The sequence below is a fragment of the Camelus bactrianus genome, chromosome 15 (genome assembly GCF_048773025.1).
Source record: "Camelus bactrianus isolate YW-2024 breed Bactrian camel chromosome 15, ASM4877302v1, whole genome shotgun sequence".
NCBI lineage: Eukaryota > Metazoa > Chordata > Mammalia > Artiodactyla > Camelidae > Camelus > Camelus bactrianus.
Window position 1 is genome coordinate 40,690,159 of NC_133553.1, and position 26,019 is coordinate 40,716,177.

The window sequence follows — 26,019 nt, forward strand, 5'->3', positions numbered from 1 at the left end:
AAAGCATTGTGGTATCTTTCTCCAAAGGCGGCCCCCAGCACAGCTGTCCCCGCTTCTGGGTTTTCTCCTGCCCCAACGAACCTGGGCTGGCCCAGGGACTCACTTTAACCAGTGAAAAGTGGCAGAAGTGACAGCCTGCGCCATCCGGGCCTAGGCTTTAGGAAGGCCTGGCTGCTCCTGCTTTTGTGTATCTTGGAGCCTAGAGCAAAAGTGTAGGAGGCATTTTGTGGAGAGATCGCCAGGGAAGAGAAAAGGGCTGAGATCACAGGGTAGAGAGAGAGAGGTGGCTGCCCCCGCGTCCCACGTGGGCCCAGCCTTCTAGCCGGACACGTGCGGGGAGCCGCCCTGGACGCCCCTCCGCTATCTGACCACAGCAGCACCAGAGACCCGGAATGAGAGCAGCGGAGACCCCCATCCCGCTGAGCTGCAGCCCGCCTGCAGAATTGGGAGAGATAATAAAATGGCTGTTGTCCTCCGCCGCTAAGTTTTGGGGTGGTTTGCTAGGCAGCAAAAGATAAGGGAAAGAGGCACGTTTGATCTTCTTCCGTCAGGTCACCCACTTCCTGCTCCAGTTCCAGAACACCAATCCCCAAATTCCAAGAACCGAAGAGAGGGAGGGAGTGAGGAGGAGAGACAGGAGGGAGAAGACGTAGTACGGTCGCTCCGGGCGCGAGGTGGCAACAAGATCCCCGTGGGAGGGGGGGTCGAAGGGCTTTTATACCCGAGAATGTCAAAATTCAAATTCGAAGCGTTCTTTTTCTGCCATAAATCCTCTGTCCTCTCATTTCCTTCTAACGCTTAGTGAAGACAACTACCCACAAATTGTTTTGTGTGAGTTGAATTTTTGTAAAAATTAAGAAGGTGATTTTACATCTGGACACTTTCTAGAAAAAAAATTCAGAATTTCAAGGAGAAGGCTCATTCACTCCCTTCCCTGTAATTTGCTCGGCCCGGAGATTTGCCTTAAGCATCATCAGACTGTGGGCAGACGTGACCTGCATCGCTCCTGAAGAGAACATTCTAGAGGCACTGCGGGGTTCCCCCAGGTGTATTGCTCCTGTGCCCTCAGCCAGGAGAAGGGCACATTCCCCTACGGGAGCCGCTGCATTAGCCTCAGTGTCTGAAGAAGACGCAGGCGCTCTCTCTCAAGCCGCCGCTCGGAGCAGAGCGGCAGCAGCCGAACCGCAGCCGACGGCCAGTAACGTGAGCAGGTGTGACCCACTAAGATTCTAAGGTTGTTACAAAGAGTCTAAGTCAGACAATGTCAGACTTAAAACCACAAGTTAATGGAGCCCTGTCTTCACAGTGGCGAGAGAAAATTATTCTGACTCTAAAATATGTAACAGATAAAACTATGAAGAAATACTCATATACACAAGAATTTGGAAAACTTACCATCCACACATGTGCTTCTCATGAAACAAAGCAAACTGTATACAGATATATATATATATATATATATTCCATTATATTTTATCCTACCAAAGTGGGAAAAAAACAAAACAAAACCTCTTTCCTGTTAGTGAGGGTCTAGGCAAATAAAATATGTTTAAGTTCACTTCTGGAGAGTTTAGCAAAACATACCAAAACATATTAAAAAAAATCCTAAAAATGTTTTGATCCAACAATTTCATTTGCAGTAATTTATTTGAAGGAAATTAGCATAATGTAGGCCCAGACTTAGCAACTAAGTAATGTGGCATGAAGCATTATATATAATAGTGATAATTGGAAATAGCCTAATGTATATACTAGGCAGGCATTAACTATGATGTAATTAAAAAATTATACCTTTAAAGTAAATAATTCATCAGTGTCTTACAAAATTTTTAAAAAGATGTAAAAGGCTATTCAGTAAAAAAAAAAATGAACCTTTTTTTCACACCTATCTTCCAGCCACTGAGTTTCCTCCTTGAAGGCAACAGATACCAGTTTCCCTTCTAATCCTTCCAGAGATATTCTTCCATATATCATATTATATACGTGCATATATATTTTTCTTTTATGGTAGCAACACTATACAGACTGCTCTGCCCTTGGCTTTTTACACTAAATTCTTCTTAGAGATTGTTCAATACAAGCATGTAGAGAGCTACCTCATTCCTTTAAATAACCATAGAGTATTCCTTTGATATGTGTCCCTTAATTTATCTAGTCATTTTGAGAAGATTGCATTTGTGAAAGATTTGTAGAACATTTAATAACATAAATAGATGTTCATGATTTATCAAGGGGGGTAAAAAGAAAGCAGCAGATTACAGAGTGGTTGAGAGCTAGAGTAGTATACAAGTCTACAAATAGTCTATTCCAAATGCTTAGGACACGTAACACACATATTCACATGAAAGCTTGGCATTTGCCATTACAAATTCCTGGAATAACACAACCACTGTGCCCTTTGTCCTAGTGAGTTGGCCCTTGTAACCAGGGAAACAGCCCTGGTTCATGATCTAAAGAAATACTGGGGAGATGGTCTAGCTAAAGATAACAAACAGGGTTATATTGTCCTCTGGGTACTCAGTGATCTCTCTTTTTCCCTCAGTTTTATGGCTTTGGCATTCAACAATTAGTTCTCATCCACGTTGCATGTAGGTTTTCAAAGTGGTGAGAGGTACAAAGGTAACCACCACACAGAGCTTGTTTGGTGAATCTTCATCCTCGTTATGTTCTCTGGACAACCCCACTCAGACACGATATGGGATATTTCTTACTCCTTTGGCCCAGACAGCTTTGCTGAGCCTGGTGTCAGTGTGCACATTGGGAGTTCCCTCCTCTTTTGAGGCAAATTTCAGGACCTCTTGGAGTGCCTGAGGGGCACTCTTCCTGAGGCCTCCTCCATGACGTACTTGTGAACATGGATGGAGTATTCTCTGGTGACTACCTCGCTGATGACAGAACCACCCTTCTCTCCACCCTTCATTGTGGGAGCCATTCTACAGGGCCCAGGTTGGAAGGGCTTGGTGATCTTAACACATTTTCTCTTCCATGCTCACTTGTGAAGTCAGGCAGCACTGTAGTGGGAGCATCCAACCCCAGACTTCCCTGCTGCTTGAGGTCAACCTAGGAGTGGACTTCACTGCCACCTCCTTTGCTTGTTAATAATCGAGTTAGAAATATCACAGGAATGGACTCACCAATAACATGGCCAGAGGCCTTTCAGTCCTGCAGAAACTAAAAAACCAACCCTAACCAGGAAAACTAGTTGGGGTCCCCGGGATCAGGCCCAAGAGATCCCGCCTGCCCTGCCCCATCTGAGTTTTCCCTCTTGGCTTCACTCTGGCTGGAGGCTGGACCCTAACTGGGAAGCAACAACAGGAAGAGAGGAGACTGAATCAGACTCCATAGGCTGAAAAGCCTGCCATAGCTGGCACCGCATCTCTCTACTCCATGAGTGGTGTTCATGTGGAAATAGGCATCCTTTCCTTAAAAAAACAAAAACAAAAACACCGTTTTATCTTGGAATAATTCTAGATTTACAGAAAAGGTGCAAAGAGACGTCTGATGGTTCCTTTATACCATCACCCAGTTTCCCTTAATGTTAACAACTTACATTACCTAGGTACATTTGTCAAAACTCAGAAACCAACACTGGTATGTTACTACTAATTCCAGATTTTATGTGGGTTTCACTCATTTTTCCACAAATACCCTTTTCTGTTCCAGTGTCCAGCCCGGGATCCCACACCGCACTCCACTCTCATGTCTCCATCGTCTCCTCTGCTCTGTGACACATTCTTAGTCTCTCATTCTCGACCTTGGCAGTTTCGAGGAGTACAGGTCACGTGTTTTGTAGACTGCCCCTCAGTTTGGGTTTCTCTGATATTTTTTTCTCAAGATGGTACTGGGGTTATGGGTTGTGGGGAGATGGCCAGAGTGAAATACGCTTCTCTTCATGCCAGATCGAGGGGACGTGACACCAGCATGACTGATCACAGGTGGGGTTTTAGCATGGGTCACACGGGAGGGGGGGTCTGCCAGGTTCATCTACTCCAAAGTCACTGTTTTGCCCCCTTTTCATACTCTGTTCTTCGGAACAGAGTCATTAAGTCCAACCCTCATCCAGGGAAGGGGAACTAAAGTCCACTGCTTGGAGGGAACGGCATCTATACATATTAGAAATCTTCTATAACGAAGATTTGTCCTTCCCTCCCTATTTGTTTGTTTGTTCAATTGCTTATTTATGTACAAGCACCCTTCTAATTCCAAATAATAAATACTCTTGTTTTAAGCAAAGGGGTTCGGTCAGTACTTAAGCTTTTAGCAAAGTTGACCTTCTCCGGTGACAGGGAACACGGAACCCTCTAGGGGCTCCTGGTGGATATAAGAACAAGGAACCTAAAAAAATAAGATAGTTTAATCTCAGCCCTGCCACAGGTTAGCTGTATAACCTAAAGCAAATTTCTTACTCTCTCTACTCAGTTTTCCTTTCTAAAATAAAGCCACATTAAATACAAAAAATACTATTATATAGAGGTGGAGGGATTCATTTACTTTAAACACACAGCCTAGAGTCTAACAAATAGTTAATGTTTAATAAATATTAGCTGCTATTTATTACATGATTTAATTTTGTTAAATTATACAGTAAATATGTACATGTGCTTGAGCACACACACACACACACACACACACACATATAGAATCAGCCGTTGAGGAGATCCTTAATGATCTTACTTTTCTTTGCTTATTTGTACATTCTAAGTTTTCTATACTCAACATTGAGCATTTTCCTACTAAGAGAAAAAATAAAAGTCAGTTTCCAGATTACTAACACCTGGCACTGCGGGAAGTGTGGAAAATGACCGCTTTCTCTTGCCACTGCTGGGAAGAAAACCTGCTAAATCTTTTCTTAAGAATGTCTTGGCAATAAGTATCAAGCATTAACATTTTGCAGACCATCTGACTCAGCAGTTCCATTTCTATCTGTTTACCCAGATGAAAATATTGTACAGTATATATGGATCAAGATTTAGTCATACAAATGTTTAGTACATTAATTATAAAAAGCAAAAACTGGTAACTGAATCCTATATATAAATTATTGTCCTGTGTAGCCAAAGAACATTTTGTAGAAGAGTGTTTAGTGAAATTTTTTAATGTTCACAATACATTTAAGTGACAAAGGGCAGTTACAAAAATTATGGCCAGCATAATTTTTTGTAAAAGACACACACACATACACAGAGAAAAAGTGTTTAAAAATGTATCTAAAAGGCAACAATTATTATCTCAGGGTAGTCAGATCATGAATGACTTCTTCTTTTCTGCTTTGGGTTTATCTGTATTTTCCAGATTGCCTACAAGAAACCTAAATTATTTTTGGAAGTAGAAAATGCCAATGCTATTTTTAACATGCTCATCAGAGAATTTGGAAAATACAAAATATTATACAGAAAAAAAAAGTTACAATTCCACTACAGGACTAACCATTATTAACAATTTGTTGTACTTCTTTTAGTCTTTTATATGCATTTGTGTATCATCTTTGCCACTCCCCTCTCCTACGCAATTTAGGATCATAGCATATGTAATGTTTTCTAGTCTGCTTTTTTTCTTCACTTAACATTATATTATGAACATCTCCCTAAGTCTTGAATACTTTAAAGCAATGTTAAAACAAAGAAACAAACAAGCTAGTGAGGCAGACGTGCAGGAACTGATGTACAAAGATTCACTACAAAGTGAACAAAGTAAGTTGCAAAGCAGTATTATTATAGGATGATCATATAAAATACTTACCAAGCACTTAACTTTGGTTATGTCTTAAGAGGAGGAATTGCATGGAAATTTCTGGAGGTTTAAAATTTTAAAATATTATGTATATTGTTATCTCTGTAAGCAGAAAAGTAATACAGATTTTAAAATAAATAAAAGCCCCATTTTTAAGGGCTGTACAATAATCCACTGATTTGGACACTTGAATTTGTTTCAACCTTTTTGCTATTATAAATAATGATAATGCTTGGATGAATATCTTTGTTTTCAAGCCTTTTTCTGAGCTTATATTCTATGATAAATTTGAAAGAGGCTGATTCCTAGATCAATTTGTGTAAACTAATCCAAGGATTTTGCTTGAAATGTATGCCTGGTTTATATGCAAATATATGCTTGTATATACAGAGCAATGGATTTAACTTTCTGTTTCTTAATAGAAATCAACAAGATTTAGCCTTAGCTTTTTCGTTTGTTTTGTTTTGTTTTTAGCCTTAGTTTATGGCTTTTAATTTACTCAGAGGATTTCTCATGGGAAAAGTATATTCTCTTTGGAAATATATTACAGAATCTTATTTGAAAACAATTTCTCAATCCCAGCAGAAACTTTGAAACCTGGCTTAATACTCCACAATAGAGAAATGGAGGCAATAGATCAATGCTCTCGATTGATTAAGCTAATACGACACAAGCCAATTTACTGGTGATATTTTAATAGAGAATTGAGAAGAGAGGCTGTAAATAATAAAAATAAATAAAAATTTAAAAGTCATTTATCATCTATCCTATTGCAAAAAACAAAGCTTTGCTCTTTGAAAAAACGGATGAGTTTTATTGAGATTAATTTTTATACCATAAAGTTTGCCTCTTTGAAGTATACAATTTGATGGTTTTTAGTATATTCCCAGGCTGTGCAACTATTACCAGTATCTAATTTTAGGACATTTTCATCATTTCTGCTTTGGGAAATTATTTTCACATTTTATTTTATAATTACTATACATAAAAACTGCCTCAAATCTATTATCAAACAAGGCGATGAAGAGACACAAGTAGTTAAACAGAATAAATACAGTTCTGACCACCTACTTAATCTGTATTTGACATTTTTTTGGGTCCCTTAATAATCTGTATCTGACATTTCTTTGGGTCCCTTAACTTTTTTGAGGCCCTGGTTTCCTTATCTGTAAAATCAGAAGACTGGTGTGATCTCACAAAGGACTCTCTGATTTAAATTTTACCTTTTTATGTTGCATTCATATGACACATTTCATGATAATTTCAGTAACTCACTTTGGTTGGAGGCAGGCCCTGTACATACAGAAGAGGAATATGAAGATGCCTTCATTTACTAATGTGATGCGATCTACAAGCAAAGAGACCAAACACCTTGTTATAGCTGGGGGCCAGCTATATAGCTAAGGACACAGTGTTTTTAGATAGTTATTTTAATTAAGGTTGGCCTTAAAAAAATTACAACTATTAGGATATAAGAATTCAGAGAAGATTGAAAATGCCCCCATACAAGTGAATTGGATTCAGACAATTAATGCTCAACACCTTTCAATGCAAAAATAAGTACAAAGTTTGGCAGAAGTTTTTTGAAACTTTTAGAGCCAGCTCTGCCACTTTCTGGCTACATCTCTGAACCTGAGATTTCTTACCTGCAAAAAGATGGCCAACAATATTTACTTCCTACAGTGTTTGGGAAAACATTACAGAGCATATATAAAGCATCCTGTACAATGCCTGACATCTGGTAAGAGCTTAATGTAATTTAGTTCCCTTGGACCAGTTAATCTACCAAGAACATAAAAGCCAACAGAAAAGAGGTGATAATACACACATATAAATGCACAATACATGCATAAATTGGTGAAATCAAGGATGAACTAAAAAAGCCATAGCTTGCCTCAACAATGCATCAATGACATATTTCAACATAAGATAGCTGCTTTATATTTAGAATATTGATTTAAAAGATTTGTTTTCTTTTTACTACAGAAGGCTTGAGATTTCTGTCATTATTTAATGTCTCTCTCTAGCTTTGACCCTGTCAAATTTCCTAGAATATTCAACTGCATTGGAGATGATCACTTCCTTATAGGTTTAAAAATCCTGAAAATTAAAAAGAAAAAAACCCAGCAATAACAAAAAACACTTTGTGAATTTGTGCAAGATAAAGTAGCTGGTGGTTAGCAAGTTGAGATAAAATAAAAGTACTGTAAATAATGTTCTGGGATTTTACACACTAAGAGTGCCGGAAAATCTCCTGGCAATGTTGCTAGATGGAGTCTTCTTGGGATTCGGGCCAAGGATTTACTTTAATACTTCAGAATTGTGCAATTTGAAAATTGAAGTTTCAATTTCACTTGTACTTAATAGCTGTTCTCTCAGCCGTATGTATTCCTCTTCGTCGATGTTATTGATCAAAGGGCAGGGTGTGCACTTACTGGGCAAGAACGGCATTCTTCCTCTGCAGAGTGGCATCCACTTATGGTGTGTGTCATCTATGGCCACAAGGAGTTTAAAGTGCTTACCAAGGCAGAACAAAACAAAACAACAGCAGAAACAGGACAAAAACCAAACCCAATGCTGAGTAACACAGACCATCTAATGCCTCACAGATCTTCGGTTTGCCTACAAGATGAAAGCTGGGATGTTGCAGAGCAACTGCCCTGGCCGCCACGGACCCAGCTCTGTGCAGCTGACAGAAGGGTGGAGAAGGGAGATCTCAATGATCAGGAAGGTGCGAGGATGTGGGACTAATTCCTTCCTTGTAAAGCAGAGAGAGCACGATCCTTAGCTGGGCCGTTACTCTGTCCCACCTCTCCCTTCAATCTGTGACACAACTGAGAAAGGGAGGGTGGAAGAGGACACAGGAACCAGACAAGAGACAGATGAGGTTGTTCATCCATGTCACTTCACAAAATGTCTTAGCCGGAAGGATCCTTAAACACGCTGAGCTTGTCTTCTCCTTATCACAGACTGAGGGGCCAGAGAGAGAAGGGAACTCTCTCACCACAATGTAGTTAGTGGCAGACTTGCCTTTAGAACCCAGCCAAGGTATGTCCACCTCCCCACGCTGCTTCGATGTATGGTCTTTGTAAGAAATGTTGGCCAGGGTGGCACTGGTAAATTTTCAAAGTAGATATGGTTTGTTGTAAGTGTATTTCCACCTGCATTTCTCACCCCTTGTGGTGCCCTTCACTTCCAATCCCTAAAGAAAGACCCCGATGTCCTCACATTGCCCTCCAGCTACCCAGCAATCCCACCCCCACAGCCCACACCTTCATCTTCTTGACATTCTGATGACAAACTACTCTTGGGAAAGCTATTCCTTTAAACAAATTCACACAAAAATTCTAACTGGTACTTTATCTCCCTAATAGCTTCTCAGTGGGATTACTTTGGAACCCAGAAGCATTTCTAAATGTTAACTATTTAAGGCAGAATGAGGAAGGGATTTTTATCTCTTCGAGGCCGGTCAGCCTGTAGGGTAGATTTAGTCATGGTTTCGCTCTATTTCAAGTCATAAAGGGCTTGGGATGCAGGGAAAGGCAAGCTGGTGAATAGCAGGGCAAAGGGGAAGAGGTCCTTTGTCCCAGATTGGAGGTACTGTGACTTGTCCAGGTATTAACTCAGCAAATCTCTCTGGAGCTTGGTGCAATAGTAGCCCTGGGTTACATTTGGAATCTGGATTTGGAAATGGAAGAGGGGACTTCCAGTTGAAGCCAACTCATGGCTAAGAACCCATGACATAGAGGGAACATTTGATGGAGTCAATTTTGGTGAGGGATTTTTTTTTTTTTCTTTTCTGAATGGGACTACATTGAAGGAATAACAGAGTATATGACATCCAATGAGATGTCACTCTCTAAAACAAATATATTTTAGAGATTTATTTGAATTCAGTCTAAGGTTACTTCCAAATTTAGTTTACATAAGATAGAGCTGGAGTTTTACTGGGGGTTCTTATATTAGACAAGATTAAATTCAGGATGTTTTTCTCTGACTTGAAAATTACAGGTAGCAGAAGATCAGCAAATCTCAGAGGAAGGAAATTGGATAGTGGAGCATGTCTTTGTTAGAGAAGAGTGGGGTGATGGGTATTTGGTAAAGGAAGAAACCGATAACACAGGCTAGGGAGTCAAATCCAAGGGAATTAGGTGTGTGGCCAGAGAGGGGGATAATTAGGAAAGAAGAAAGGAGGAAAGGAGATCTTGAGATGGGGTCTGTTGCAGGACAAGTGACAATGACTGATTCTTCCTCTAGAGGGCACTTCTAACATTTCCCCCTCCTTTTTCTTCTCTTAGTGCAAGTGTTTCTCAAAGATAGGGCTGACTTTTCTTCTCACTCACAGCACATCTTCATTGCCTCAGGAATAAAAATTGTTCATATAATTCAGTTGCCAGAATAGACAGATTAAATTTAAAGACTTGTGTCTCTAGCCTGGATCTCTTGCTTTTTCTCTAGTTGAGTTTCCTATAGTTAATCACCCTGGGCTGCTTAACAAGCACAATATTAAATTTGTTTTGTGTATTCCCATATCTAAAATGCTTTTTCTTCAAAATTTAGTTTTACCTCTCCAGCCAACTCTTTTACCTCTGATGATTCCAATCCTTTAGGAAGTCGCCAAGAGTCATGGTCAGATTATTTTATGATGCTAGTGTTGGTGTCTTTAGATTTTCTAGTGAGGTCTTAATTTGTGCCTTTCTGGTTAAATCCCATTACATTTTTTCTTTCTACATGTTCCATTCTGGGCTCATTTACGTCTGTTTCTTCCTAATATTTGATAGTGTTTGCTAGGCAGTTAGCAAACACTTTAAATAGTGTCAGTAAACTAAATTGGTGTACAAAGAAAGACTTGACATTTTTGTTTGCTGGAAGGTAAGAGCCTTTTCACGTTGGAAATGCAAGTGCCACCAAATGGAAGACAGGACCAGTCTAACAGGATGAGTTCTCACACTTCTTTGGGAGGGAACATGGCAACTACTGTATTTTGAAAATTCCATGGGTTTATTTCAAGGGATCACATATTAACTGTAGAACTTAAAATGTTCAAATATTCTAGAAGATATTAAAAATAATCATATTGACATAGCTCTTTCTCTTGTAAAGCATATTAACATAATTGTTTCATTTAATACTTTTAACAACCTCAGGTGTTAAAATTCTCATTTTAGGCAGGTGTTATTATTATTCTCATCTTAGAGCTGAAGACACTGATGATCTAAAGTCATGACCTATAAGTGGCAAAGCCAGAATCTGACCTCCCTGTGGTATCTTATCATTTACTAGTCTAGCCCAAGCTTCTTTACAGCATGAAGGCTGGCTTCCCCAGAGAGGGAAAGCAGAAGCCGCCAAGCCTTTCAAGGGCTAAGCCCAGAAGTGGTACAGAGGCCACTCTGCTGCGTCTAAGGCAGTCACAGGTCAGAAGGCGAGGAGAGGGGAGGGAGACTTCACCTCTCGATAAAAGGAGTGGCAAAGCGTCATGGTAAAGGTGATGTGGGTTGAGAAGAATTGTTGCAGTTACTGCTGGAAATGACTGACCACATTCTTTTTGCATAAACACCATTAAAAATAATGAAAGCAGAAAGGTTAGTTCAAAAGAAGATAGAAGAATTATAGCATATTTAAATAGTGACCTCTTTCATTACTTTACCAATTGTTTTTCTCTGTCTTGATGATTAGTCTAAGTTTGGTGTTGAGTCTTTTTATCTTTTTAAACCTACAACAAACAAGGTAGTACTGTACAGCACAGGGAACTATATTCCGTGGCTTGTAGTAACCTGTAATGAAAAAGAATATGAAAAAAATACATAACTGAATCACTATGCAGTACACCAGAAACTAATACAAAATTGTAAATCAACTATACTTCAATTTAAAAAAATGTTAAAAGAAAAAGAAAGAATATGAAAAGGAACATATATGTGTGTGTGTGTATAACTGAATCACCATGTTGTAGACTGGAAACTAACATTGTAAATTGACTATACATTGATAAAATAAAAATAAAAATAAACCTACAACAGAAACCACTGTGGTAGCTTGGACTTGAAGATACAAGAACATTTCATATCTTGTATCTTAAGCATTGTAAAGGGCCAGAGAAATATTTGAATTGAAAGAAGAAGAATCTTACAGCCTCAAAGTAAAGTTGTAAAGATGTCCTCAGAGATTAGCATCTAGCCAATCAGCCTGGAAAAGATTTTGTTAGTTTTTCCATTTGTAAAAATTCCCAACCCAAGACAAAAAAAAAAAAAAAAAAAAAGAAAAAAGGAATAGTTTTGCCACATCAGCTGTTCAGATATTCCAACTGATAGGAAATTAAATAACAAATTCTGGAATTTATATATGAAGAGGACAGTTTTCTCATTTAAATATAAATAGGCAATGAACTAATAGCTGAGTTGAACAGAAATTAGGAGACAGAAATATTTCTAACTTTTATTAAAATAAGCTGAAGAACATATTTAGGTTAAGTTATATATTCAACTATAAAGTCACCAAAGTATTTAATCCCATATGTAGGTTTTCTACATATCTTGAGATAAATTTAACAAATTATACATATTTAAAATAATACAACTAAAACTGCTTTGTAGTGAATTGTTCCTAGTACTGTAAATTGCCATTATGTTAATTATCAAGTGCTAATTGAAATATAGCTATAATTTCATGTGATTTGAACTAGACTTGCTTGTATACAAATCTGTTCTAAAATCCTAAGTAGACACACACAGCATCTTCAATGTGACAATATTTAGAGATGGTCAGTGACTAGTGTTCACAACAGAAAAGAAGGATGTTAACTTTATAAATACAAGTCATTTATATATCAGTTAAATAGGATAGCCAATTCTCAGCTCGATTACAAACTTTAAATTATAAGTTAAACATAAAGTTAACTGAGCCTGGGTCCTTGTTGCTGAAATATAAAACAGATATAATTTAGATCTAATCATAGAGTTCTATCAAGTCATCTATCATTTATTGAAACTACTAAAACTTTTACTGAAGTTAGAAATGTCCTGAGTGTTCTTTGCTTTAATGGATATCTTAAATGAGTATTTCACAGCATATGTCATTCCCAGGCTAATTGGAGTTAGATTAAACCAGCAATGAATGATTACATATTACCCTGCATTTTGAAAGCACACCTGTTTGATTTACATTAATTAAAATCCAGTGATAATGAGCTTTAAAATCCACTTTCGTTTGTAAAAATTTAACCGCTGTTAGGTGGTTGTCTGCAAACTGCTACTGACTTGATAGAAATGGGTGGAGGTGATGGTGCATGTGTCTGAGTGTGAAGGAAGGCGAGCGAGACAGGAGAGAGGGAGAGAGAGAGGGAGGGAGAGAGAGGGAGGGAGGGAGATCCCCCGGCTCCTGGCTAGATCGTCAACGCCAACACTCATCTTGGTATTGTTAAACACTCTCTAGAAAGCCTCTCCTGGTGGGAGATGGGTCCAGGACACAAACGCATGTGCTGCAGAGAATCACAGAAGTTTAGAGCTGAAGGGAAGCCTATGAAACCCCCTAACTTACCTACTCTCTAATTTTACAAATGAGGAAATAGAAGGCGCGGAAAAGTTACATGTTGTGACCAGGCTACATAGAGAGTCGCAGGCCAGGCCTGGAACCCGGTGCCCTAACTCCCAGACCAAATGATACTTCTGTTATTCTCTGAACTCCCACTCTTAAAGACTTCCAGTCTTCTCTTAAAACAAGACTGAAGTTGTTGAGTTAATGGTTTTAATAGGGAACAAATACACACACATGCCCAGAACATTAACTTGTGAGTGCCATTTTTTATTTTTCTTAACTATCTGCATTAAAAATCTGTGTATTTGTGATTTAGCTAATACCTTACACTGATACTCCAATTTTTTCAAGATTTTACTGTCTGTGGAATTTTAGGATCATTCCTCTTTTGGTAGTATGTTTTAGTTTAAAAAAAAAATTTGTTTTGGAGAATTCTGTTGCCATTTAAATTGTTCCAAAATCAGGACTGGAAATCATTGGTGGTGACAAATGACTAAGAAAGTGTCATCTTTTTGAAAAGATCGTAATTCTATGGCAAGTATACAAAAGGACCGTAAAACATCTTAAAAGTTTTTCATCTCATTAAAAACAGCATTAATTGTCTGCTGTCCTGTGGTTTGGGGAATCTGCAAGAGCAGTGAGACCTGCCTTAGGAGAGGGCAGATCTCCTTGCCGCTCCTCTCTTCATTGCCTGCCTGGGAGCTTTTTTCTTTTTTTTAACTATTTACTCAATCATCTCCCTCATCCAAGGCATCAAAAGCTTCTTGAACACACCTTTTTTTTTTTAATTTTTAAAAAATTTTTAAACATGTTTTATTGCTTTATAATCATTTTACAATGTTGTGTCAAATTCCAGTGTAGAGCACAAGTTTTCAGTTATACATGAACATACATATATTCATTGTCACATTTTTTTCTCTGTGAGCTACCATAAGATCTCGTGTGTATTTCCCTGTGCTATACAGTATAATCTTGTTTATCAATTCTACAATTTTGAAATCCCATCTATCCCTTCCCACCCTCCGCCCCCTTGGCAACCACAAGTGTGTATTCTATGTCTATGAGTCTGTTTCTGTTTTGTATTGAACACACCTTTTTAAATGACTTGGCCTAGTTAAAATCATCCTCAGAAAGCGACCCCCCACCCCCACAGGGCTTTGTGGTTGGGGCAAGTCGGAGCAATTACATTCAAATACCACCAGAACTGAAACGGACACGAAGACAAAAATCCAAGCAAATAGGCTTACGGTGCTGATATAGTCGAATCAAATGTCCTTTCTTTGGGTGTACTTCCTTCTTCCCTAAAGAAGCAGGAGCACTAACAAGAAGTAAGTTCTGCATTTTTAATCCTCTGTAAAGTGCTTCGCAAAAAATAAATATAAGAAAGAAAGGAAGAAAAGAACAGCGTGGATTTCCCAGTACACGTGTGTGGAAAGGCTGAGGAAACCAGGATGGCAAGAGGTCACACCGAGGTGGAGAAAGGGGGTATTGGGGCCGGTCACTCACCATGATGGTGCAGTATTTGGGCAGCAATGGCAAAGAGCTCTACAAATAAACTTAAAAGCTTGGAAGCTGGCATGGGTGAGACAAGTCCCAGGAAAGCCAGAAACTGTGCAAGACTGTAAAAGGAAACTTGTGGTTCTAGAGTCGTGTGGGCTTCTCTGAAGAGCTTGGGGCAAGCCTACTGGCTCAGGACGACTTTTACAAACGTCACTGCTTAATTTGGGGCTTAGTGCAACTGTCTTCCATGTGGCTGAGAAATGCAAGGGAATCTGTGGAGTATGGAGGTGAGAAGACGCTCTTCAAAGAGAAAAGAGCCATGCTTGGAGATGTGTGCTCCTGCGGTGCCAGCAGCTGCGGCGCGCCGGTCCTGGGTCGCCCAGGGAAGTGAAGCACGCAGATGTCATCAGGGACGCCTTTTCTTCACGGTAACAGGAGTGCATGAGAACATTTTTCTAAGCATTAGATGCTTTCTCCTCTCCTCTCCCCACTGATACCTAAATGTTGAATTTGTCTAAGGGAAAAAACTGAGTGAAATCTAGCTTGAATTGATTCTTAAATGTAAGCAAAAATTAAGGGAATACACTCTACTAACCCCTGCCAAAAACTCCACTGTTGTTTGAAGCACAATTACAAAATGGATAATGGAGTCTTGGGCTGTCTTCTTACTTTCTGCATATGTGTGTGTATATATGTTACATATTATATATATATATATATGTACACACACACACATTTAAGAGAGCTGGAGCAGCATGAGTTGTTTGGCAATAACAAAAATTAAATGATAAAAATAAAAAACCCACTGTGAAAGCTAAAAAGAAATCTTTCAGCAAAGTTGCCACTTATCTTTTATTTCTCATTTTCCTTGCACCTGTGGTATCATCTTACTAAAAATGCAAGAAACATACAAATCTGAAGAGGCATATTCTGATAATAAGATGAAAATAAGAAGATTCTAGCAGCTTACATTCACACTAAGAACATTAAATGGCCAAATAAGCCCGCTTAAAATATCCTTCTAGTGAGCAAGGAACGATTGTTTAGGTGCCATTTTTCCTAATAAAGAGATGTACTCAAGCTACTGAATGAGGGTGTCTGGAAGTTTACAGAACCACATTTATATGTGCACCAGACTTTCAGAGATGAACGTAAGGTGGAACTGTGTTTTCTTGAAACAATTTATGCTTGGTATCTTGGTGCCAGATACAAGGAATTTCTAAAATTATGTGTATTTGCAAAATTTGACAGTGTTCAGGGGGAGCATGCCAGACCCAGGAGCAGAAAAGAGTTAATGAAATAATCTTAATATTTATTGATGGAAATATCACCAGTTTGTGCCTTTACACCAGACAGCGATACACAGCCCCATGCTGTTATTTAGCATGAGCTCCTTCTTAGCAAGCTAAAAGTACTTTCAAACATTCTGCATCACTTGCAGATGTCCAGGATAAAAGGCATTTACTATGATGCTTCAAAAATTCTAATTATAAACATATATTTACATATATGTATATATGTATGCAAGTAAAGTTTACTTGGGAAAGTGTCCCAACATAAATTAGACTCACCTGTTAAGGTGTTTTGCTTGTTTGTGCCCCCTTTTTTGGGTAAGAGACATAAAATGAAGTTAACTGAAAGATGGTCTTCTTGCTTTCAGAAGTGTTTACAAACCTGAATTTCCATGATGCACAAATTTAGGGCTGTAAAATTTATAGATGGATGCACATGTTTGGAAGAGTGTTGACTGTGAACTATTTAGAAAACATACTGGAGGCTAGGTTTAGGTACTGAGATGATTTAGGAGGAGAAGAAAAGGGTAAGGAACAGTGAGGTATCAAAGGACAGCAGGAGAGTCAGCAGTGAATTCTCCGAGGGTGTTATGTCATGAGGATGGTAATCCCCTGTCATTCACCACTATTTTCTATGTAAATGTATGGATTTTTCTCTAGCTAGCTTTAAAAATAGAATCATCAATGTCTTAGGAGACAGAGAATGTGGAGTCTGCCCTGGAATTAAGGGATAAACCTAGTCGACATTTCAAGGTTCCCTTTCTACACCAATATAAAAACATAGAATTAAATGCCAGCATTACTCAACAGGCCTGGTTACAATGAGAGTAAATTAAAATGCAGAAACATAATGAGGTTCCTTACACAAACAACAGCTAGGCAAGCTATTTGATATTGCTCTGAGACATTACATGGTCAGCTGGAGTGAGATGGCATATGTAAACCTTTTTCATAAATCCAAGTATAAGCCCACAGATTCTCAGTACAAATTGCCTCAAGAGGAGCTGCTCTGATGAAATTGAAAATGTCTCCTCCATATGTGCAGTTTCAGACTGTATAACATTTAAAGAAAATGTTGTAAAAGATAAAGTTGGCATGTAAAAAGCATGGGCAGAGGAATCAGTAATGATCAGAGCAAAACAATTCTAGAAAGCATCTTAATTTTCATATGGCTCATCTGCATTTGAAACACTGAGAATCCGTATCTCTCTTGTATAAAAAGTGTGCACGTATTAAATTACTTTCCACTTGAAAGCGCATTTTCCTAAATGTTTGGAAGATGATCAAATTTTAACTGGAGGACTTGTTTTCTTCCATCAGGTGTGGGGGAGCTGTGGCTTCCTGGTATGAGAGGCAACAGTTGATTCTAATAGCAGAATGAGACAAAAATAAAAAAGTACATTGAAAACAATTCCTATCGGTACAGCTTGATTTAAAGGTGGTAAAATAAAAAGGATACATATGGTACAAAGATGTCAAAGAACATGAATTTGAAAATTAAGCAGGGTTACCTTTCCAAAAATTGTGATTCTCTGATACTTGAAAATTCGTTTCTATTACTTATTCTAGGATTCTCAGAGATGTACTATGATTAATTTCAAAAAAACTCAATTCTGAGTAGTCAGTGTTTAAAAAATAGATAGAGGTCCACCAGCTATTAAACAATAATTCCAAGAGTCTACATTTTACCCATCTCAAATTTTTAATTTTAGATATCAGTTTTAGGATACTGGCAGAACAGCAAAGATATAAAACCTCTTTGTGATCAACTTTAAACAATGTTTAATCTTAAGGAAATTGTTGGTCATCCACTCAGAGACAGGAACTAAGATCTCGGTAGAAATTTGAACTTACAAAATGAAACCACCCTGTATGAAAAAAACCTTTCTGAATTCTTAGTTTATTTTCTGATACAGTAAAATGCCTAGGAGAGAGGTGTGTGCTCAGAAAGAAAACCAGAACTTGAAAGCCATCCCTGTCCCTCCCCTGGCCTCGCTCCTGAGGGACTTCCCCTGGGGGAGGGAGGTGTTTAGACGTGGGCTTGTGGTAGAGGCTCTCGCGGGGCTGCCACACACAGGTAGACAGGATGCGAATGGCTAAGGACAGAGAAAAATGACATAGTCTTTGTAAACGAGATTATTGATGTGCATGCTGCTCTTTTTTTCTTTCCCTTCGGTTGTCCTGGGTCTTTGGGAAGGCCTCTGTAAATTCCCTGACCTGTATCAGCTGGGCTACAAGGTATTAAGGAAAGGGCGGCAGAGCTGTGAACTGGAGACTTAGAGGGAGAGCAGCATCCCCAGCCACCTGGCGGCGAGTGTGGTAGAAAGTGAAGCAGGGACCAAGAGGAAGGATGGGGAAGTGGTGCTCTTCACCCTCCCAGGACAAAGGTGGGGAAGCTGGTGAGATGTTTTTGAGGAGACCAGTGTTTTTACACTGTATTTCCAATTGCTGTCTCAGACTTATTTGAACCAACTCTAATTTTTTGGCTATTTAAGTAAACTGTATTAGGCTTGATTTGCAAGCATGCAACTTTAACAGTCAAAGTTGTAAAATGGCCTATGTAATAAAATTTTTGGATTTTTTATTTTGGATAAAGATTTTGGATGCACAGAAATCATCTTAACATTTCATCTTATTGATTAGTATGATCTTTCTCTCCCAATAAACTTCTATTTTAACTGCAGAAAGAGGCCGCTTTCTTCCTTAAGATAAATGAACAAAAAAGGAGCTCAAAGATGGAAGGAAGAGGGGGAGAAGGTATAGCTCAAGTGGTAGAGGACATGCTTAACATGCTTAACGTCCTGGGTTCAATCCCCAGTACCTCCTCTAAACATAAATAAATGAGCAACCCTAATTACCTTCCCTCCCAAATTAAAATAAACAAATAAATAATTAAAAAAAAAAGATGGAAGGAAGATTAAGCAAATGCAAAATGTGATGACTGTCAGTCTCTGAAAAATGGGAAGTTACCATTCTGGCTTATTAATAAGCCATGTTCATCTATTTATTTATTTGGATAATATTTACTAAGTATCTTTGATGCAGCATATTGTTTCAGGTGCTGGAAATACAGGTGAGGGGGAAAAAAAAACCAAACCCAAAGAAACCGGGGAGGAGGAGGGTATCAGTGGTACAGTGCGTGCTTAGCATGCACATGGTCCTGGGTTCAATCCCCAGTACCTCCATTAAAAAATAAAACCCCAATTCCCCCCCCCCACCCAAAAAACCCCCCAAAGAAGCCTACTTCCATGGAGTTTATGTTTTAACTTCAAAGATTTCCTGAAAGCAAGTAAAGGGTCGTCACCTAATCAGCTACAGGATCACCATTTGCCTTTATATTTACCATATCAGTCTGCAATATTGGCACATTTTGGGACAGGATTTGGTTCTCGGGTATTTGATTCATCCCACTGTATCTGGCCAGAGCACATCCTTGGCTTCCAGGGAAAGTCTGGGAAAGGCAGACGTAGGTGCCTGCCACGGGTGCAAGAAACAGGAGAGTCAAATTTCCTTTATTGTGCATCTGGAGGCTACAGAAAGGTACTAGGGTTCAAACTCAGTTCTGCTGTAAGCAGGGTTTAACTGTATGAAGCTATTGTGTTTTGGGTACATGACCTGGTGGGGAATATCCAATCCGTGTAACAAAAGAGTTGCACAACAACTTGATTCAAGTGTACTTGGAATAAGATTTTGCAACAATCTGGGTATTTTCATAGTTTTATGGTTTTATTACATCAGTCACCAATATTTATTAGCTAAACAAATACAACTAAACCAGTGCAAAGAAAAATGTCTTGGTGTCCACCTCGTCTCTCTTTGAAAGTTGAGGAGGAAAAAAAGGATCTTTTTTACGGCATTTTAACTTTTGAATGGAGGTACCTGCTGACGCCTTCTGTTTCTTCCTTCATTACGTGCTTTTCTTTTCATTTGGTCCTCTCGAAAAGAATCAAAGTAGGGGCTCTCCAGGAGTTGGGCACAGGTTAACCTGTCATCTGGATTCATCTGCAGACACTCCTTTGGAAGAAGAGAAGCGCAAAGAAGATATTAAAAGAGGGGCCTATCTTGTTACTGTGCCCCAAAACTCTGAAAAACAACTTGATAGAGTAAATACGAGTTTAGAAAAACCTCAAGTCTGTATATTACCAGTACTTAGAACTTGTTAATAACTAGAATTGCTCTTTCTTTGCCACTTCCAAGTCTTTTGAGGGAAGACTTGATGAAATTTGGATGTCACAAAGCGGGTAAAGGTAGAACAAGTGTGCTTCACCAATGACATCTCTTCCTCACATGTCAAAGCAGATCGTTTGTAGGACTCTACAGAATGTGGTCCCTGGACCAGCTACATCAACATCACCTGGAACTTGCTAGAAATGCAAATTCTCTGGTCCAATGCCAGACCTACTGAATCAAAAGCACTGGGGTGGGGCCTGGCAATCTGTGTTTAACAAGTCTCCTGGGTGCACCTACATCTGCTCAAGTTTGAGAAGCCACCTGAGAATGGACTGGGCTTGTAGTGCTTGACATATCCTCCCCCACCATTTGGGGGTTCTGCTAAATTGCAAGTGGGTCAGAACAACCTGTCCAGAACAAGGCTGGAGAATTAGACTTCCAGGACAGGGTCTGAAGAGTGCTGGGTTAGGACAGGGCAGAGCAGCGAGACAGGTAGAAGGCAGATGAGGTCCAGTGGAGCAGTGGTGAGGGCAGTCTGAGGGCTCACAGGTATTGGGCTCTGAGTCTCAGGAGGACCCAGACTGAAGGAATCCAGCACCCTGGATAGCACCTGGGCAGTGACCAGCACTAGCAGAAAGGCTGGTCTACAAAGGTGACTCTAGGTCATCCAGATGGCTCCATTCTCTAGATCAGACAACTTTCAAACTGGGCTCCTTATCATAATCACCTAGGGGGAGATTTAAAGATACAAATTCCAAGGTTCTATTCATAGAGATTCTGCTTCTGTAAATCTGAGGTTATTTATTGGAATGTGTATTTTTAAAAAGCTCATTCTGATGAGCAGTCATTCTGATGCATGACATGGAAGCCATTGCTATAAATACAGCTTAATCGGTTGTTAAAGATAGATACACTTACTAGTGTCTCCATCGTTACCCCACTAAAGGCTTTCAGCAGCCACGCTGAATGCAGGAGTCACACTTTCTAGCATGGCCTCGGTTGGTCAAACATGAATGGCAGACTGGTCACAGATGAGCTTCTTCTGCTTTTTATTAGAATTTGTCCTTTATTTGACTATCTTTTTTGGCCCTGGTAGAGGGGCTATCTCTGGTGTCTGCATGGCTCTCATTTTGCCTGATCTAATTTTTTAAAAGAGTTCAACATTTTATTTAACTCAGTGTATCTAAAATGTTATCAGTTCAACATGTAATATTTAAAACAATTATTAATGAAATACTTTGTATCCTTTTAAAGTAATTATCATTAGAAATCTAGTACAGCTCGATTCTAATTAATCATATTTCAAGTGCTCATTGGTAACATGTAGCCAGTGGCTACCATATTGGACAGCACAGTTCTTGACCTTCAAACTTAAGAAGGAGTACATTCATCCTCATAGATTTCCATAGTCTGAATATACTGACTTATCCATCAAATTTCCTAAGGAATGCAAAAGAAGTATGGTGTTCATCACAGCAAACCCTAATTATACTCTTTCATCTTCTCCTAATTTTAATGGGTATGTCAGGAAGATTACTGCTTAAACCACGGATGTCCCTTTAACTGTAATTATTTTACAGTTCCTTAACAGTTTCAATGACTACATTCTACCCTGGCAATATTTGTCCTACTGTCCACCCCTCCCAGAGTTGCCCGCTTCAGTCATTATGATTTGCAGTCAATAATGGCCATAATTGATTCTTAGGTACCTTCATGAAATTCAAAGCCACAGGATGAGCATCTGAGAACTTTTCTTCAAGAGTTTCCTAAAAAAAACCCCGAAGTATTTCAATGTTACATAACATCAAAGCAATGTATATTCTGACTATATTAGGATTAAGAACACTTTGGTGAAAGAGCCCCTAGAGGGTTAGCTAATTCCTCTGAAAGATTTTTAAAATCATACTTTTACACGATAGTGTAATGAGAAAGGGAAAAACTGGACTTATTTTCTTAGTTTCACAATGTCTTGCAATTGATGCTTGGTAAGTGCTCTTTCCATGTTCTGAAATCCTACATCAGTACTGTAATATCTACTTACAGGGATGCCTGGGACATGAATAAAAATACAGTGAACTGCACGTAGAGGAGCATTACAGGAAACAACAGAATGATAAACACAAAATTCAAAATAGTAAGGAGGGAAGAGGATGGGATCGAGGAGTATATGGAAAGCAGGAAGCCTGACTAGGCAGCAAGTACGTGTGATCTGGTTGTATTTTAGTCTTTAAATTAAACATGTTATATAAGTATTCTTTTCTAATTCAACCTCTAGCCTCGTCATTCAATTTTTAACCTTTTTTTTTTTTTACAATATCTGTTAAAAGCTTTAACAAATATAATTTTAAAAAGTCTAGGATATAAATCAAGGTGTTCTGTGAAATAAATTTGAAATGAACAGGGTGTCTAGAGACAGTCGGGACCATTTGAACCCGACTGATCGCATGTGCTGTAAATCATGACGTGGCCTCACAGACTTTCCCCATCCCTGCACTGCTCTTGTCTCTAGCACAGCCTGAGCTGGGCACGCACCTTTCCTGACAGCTCTGTAGGCAGAATCTAGACCATATGGGGTTTAAAGATCATAGCCCAAACTGAGGTGAAACAGACAGGAAATCAATGACTACAGAGTGTAAGAGGGTCAAATGGCCACTGACAGATTCCCAAAGAAAGGCAAGAGTGTTGAGGTGATCACTGGGGTCTGACGCTTTGATGTGGATACAATGAGGATCATTTTGTGGAATAACCTTCAGAGTGAAAGTACATGTTGTGAAGAAACGGCTTTTGTTGATTTGAACTTTGTTTCAGAAGTTGAAAAAAAATAGAGAATGTAAAAAAGAAAAGAGAGAATGCATTTCCTTCAAAATAGACTATGGTAAGTACTGTTTATGAGAAAATAATTATTTCATAACTATTTCAGGGGAAGACACCTGAGTGTTTTGACTCAAAGGATCAAGGTATTTATGCAGGAACTAAGTATACTCTCACTTAAAATTTAAAATGACTCTTTGAACAGATAGGGCATGTAAACTTTTAAAAGCATTCTCCTGCTTCATTTTATGCAGTTTTTATATAGTTTCTCTGACCCGTGTCAGTGTGTCACAAGGGAAACAGGAGCCAAAAGCACAAATACTAAAAGAGAAACAAGTGCCCCTTAAAGAAAGGAGCAACACACACAACAAAGCATCCAGCATCGAGCAGCTTACCACGTCTTCTGGTTCAGGAATACTGATGCCATGGAAAAACTGGTTGCTTTTAAAGATGGATTGATGTCTTGGGATTAGTTTCCCTGTAAAGCACAAACCACATAGCTCATGATAAATTTGGTAAAAATATCATAGCTCTTAAATGATTAACTTCTGAAGTCCAGATGTGAAAGAAATACTGAGCCTGCTCGTTCCCTCCAGATCTGGGAGGAACAGGTCGTTGCAAAAAAAAAAAAGCCTTCTCAGGTCAGATCAGTGTTCCCAAAGAGCCCTCTTTGCCACGTGTGGCTTGGTCTGCCACTCAGCCACCACCGAAAGAGGGGGTGAGGAAGTGGTACGGAGGCTTCACCCACAGGTCTCACTTAATCTCCTAACCATCTCACAATAGCTGCTGTTTTTCACCTCCACTGTCCCAGTGAGAGAATGAGGCTCAGAGATTTAGTGACCTGTCTAAAGTCACACGATCATAAGGTGACAGACCCCGGATTCAAACTCAGGGCCGTCTACTATCTGCCTAATGTGAATTTCCACCATCCTTGTAGGAAGCCAATTAAACGATGTAAGCTTCAGGTGTGGCCTGCAGTGGTACCCCACCCCACGTTTTTCATGCCACAGGATTCTCCAGAAAAATATGTTAGAACAAAACAGGGAATTGCATCACACCTGACAGCAGTAGCTCCCTTGCCCAGCAGCCAGGCTACCAGGAGAGGCAAGAGGAAGAATTAATAAACACTCCTCCTGTGGGTGGACGGTCGCTTTGTGTCCATTCGTGCTGCAGGTGTAAAGCTGCAGCTGACCTTTGGGTTACGTTCTCCCCCAGCCGGGTGAAAGTGGACAACGGCCCAGGATGCTGACACGGGATGAAAGCTCGAGAGAGACCCTTTGAGTTTATTCTTATTCTGCACTTAACTGGTTGTATGACTTTAGGTACTCATGGAAGCTCCCAGAGCCTTAGTTTCCTCATTTGTAAAATGGGCATAATGAAAAATGCTATAATGTCCTTAATGCACTTTTCTTAAGACTGAAAGAGATGGTGTGTGTGAAAGTATAATCTGTCAATTCTTACAATTTGTAAAGTACAAAGGAGCAGAGTTGAGGAGTTGCAACAGAGGCTGTACTGCCTGCAAAACCTAAAATATCTACCATTTAGCCCTTTGCAGAAAAAGCTGGCTGATCCCTGCTCTAGAAGTGGGGGGCCCTCTTTCATGGTGGACAGGAGCTGCATTTGATTAAATATCTTTAGAGTAAGCGCTATGCAGCTGACTCAACCTTAGCCCTCGCCTAGCCTGATGCAGAGAGTGAATGTAGAGTTTAATTTAGTCCACGGCTAAGTGACTCGACCTGGAAAGGCACCTGAAAACTCCTCACTGAGAAGAGTTAGGGCTCTACATAGTGAGAAGAGGGTTGCGCTTCGGCTGCAGCCCAGAACCACCACCCGGGGTAGCACTTGAGAAGCAAGAAAGCTCTTACTGTTCATTACAATGACATACTATTACTAGAAAAATTTGGAAACCCTGTAAGCCACAAAATGCAACTTTTACCCAGTGTTCTGATTATCAGATAAAGCTGGTCCACATCTGATTTTCCAGGCCAGAGTGGCTGGCCCATCAATAGCTCTGCAAAAACGCAACCTGTAGCCCAAATGTCGACGGAAGAACCATACTGAGTATCTCCCACAAGAAGTTCAGGAGCTCGGTACCACCTTGTAGCGACATAGTCAGTGTAGGCATCTCCTGGAACTGCAAATGCATCAATCAGGTCAGGAGGTCACAGTCTCCCATCAGAGGAACTACTCCCAAGGGCACGTCAGGCATTCAGATAAGCGTCAATAATTCAGAAGCCATGATACTCCTAACAGTTAATGTACTGTGGCACTAATCGAGTAAGCAGTTACACTGTGCAATCAGATAATAAATTCACCTTCTGTGCTATATATAAAATAGATAAGCAACAAGGATTCACTGCACAGCCCAGGGAATTATACCCATTATCTTGTAATAACCTAAAATGGAGTATAATCTGCAAAAATGCTGAATTACTATGCTGTGTACCTGAAACTAATATAGTATGTAAATCAACTATACTTCAGTTGAAAATAATTCAGCTTTCAAAGGTACCTTAGCTAGTTAACTCTATAGAGTCCCAAACACAGATGGGTAGGAAGGGGGAGGTAACGAGAATTTCTGGAGTGTAACTTGATGTAAACCAGCTCCAAATGCAATGTCAAAGCCACCTGTGATTATGTGCACACCCGCCACGCAATGTACGTGGTGTTAAAGCATGGTTTTGCCCCTGGCACAGTTCCAGATTCAGGGAGAAATCATTATTTGTCCCCCTTTCCCTTTGGTTCCTCCCTGTCTGGGATGACTTCTTTTTTCTCAGCCCTGTCTCTGAACTGTCTCTGCCGTTTTCAGTTCACTCTCCTGGTCTCACCAGCTCCATGCGGCTTTTCCCCACCACTCTAGACCATATTAATCTCTCCCTCGAGGGAACTATCTGCACCTTCACTTTAGTACTTTACTGCCAATCATCTTGCATTATTCTTTTGTTTCTTTTACTTTGGCTTGTAAGTGCACGAAGACCAGAAA

The 26,019-nt window shown here is 39.5% G+C and overlaps 1 protein-coding gene and 1 pseudogene across 3 annotated transcripts in view; both read right to left on the reverse strand.

The window, feature by feature from the left end:
* Positions 1-1,906: 1,906 nt before the first annotated feature.
* On the reverse strand, positions 1,907-3,419 carry LOC141573405 (large ribosomal subunit protein eL31-like; annotated as a pseudogene).
* Positions 3,420-10,712: 7,293 nt separating this feature from the next.
* Positions 10,713-26,019, reverse strand: part of CDKL4 (cyclin dependent kinase like 4) — a 41,999-nt gene continuing 26,692 nt past the window's right edge. The window contains exons 6-10 of one of the 3 annotated variants that reach the window (XM_074378751.1): positions 24,973-25,170; positions 23,432-23,514; positions 21,935-21,991; positions 19,935-20,069; positions 10,713-17,421 (exon numbers count right to left, since the gene is read on the reverse strand). In XM_074378751.1, coding sequence (XP_074234852.1) covers positions 17,320-17,421; positions 19,935-20,069; positions 21,935-21,991; positions 23,432-23,514; positions 24,973-25,170 — 575 coding nt within the window. In that variant the 3' untranslated portion in view covers positions 10,713-17,319. Of the gene's footprint in view, positions 17,422-19,383; positions 19,530-19,934; positions 20,070-21,934; positions 21,992-23,431; positions 23,515-24,972; positions 25,171-26,019 lie in introns of those variants that run through there. The other 2 variants (XM_074378752.1, XM_074378753.1) reach the window with 2 other exon arrangements.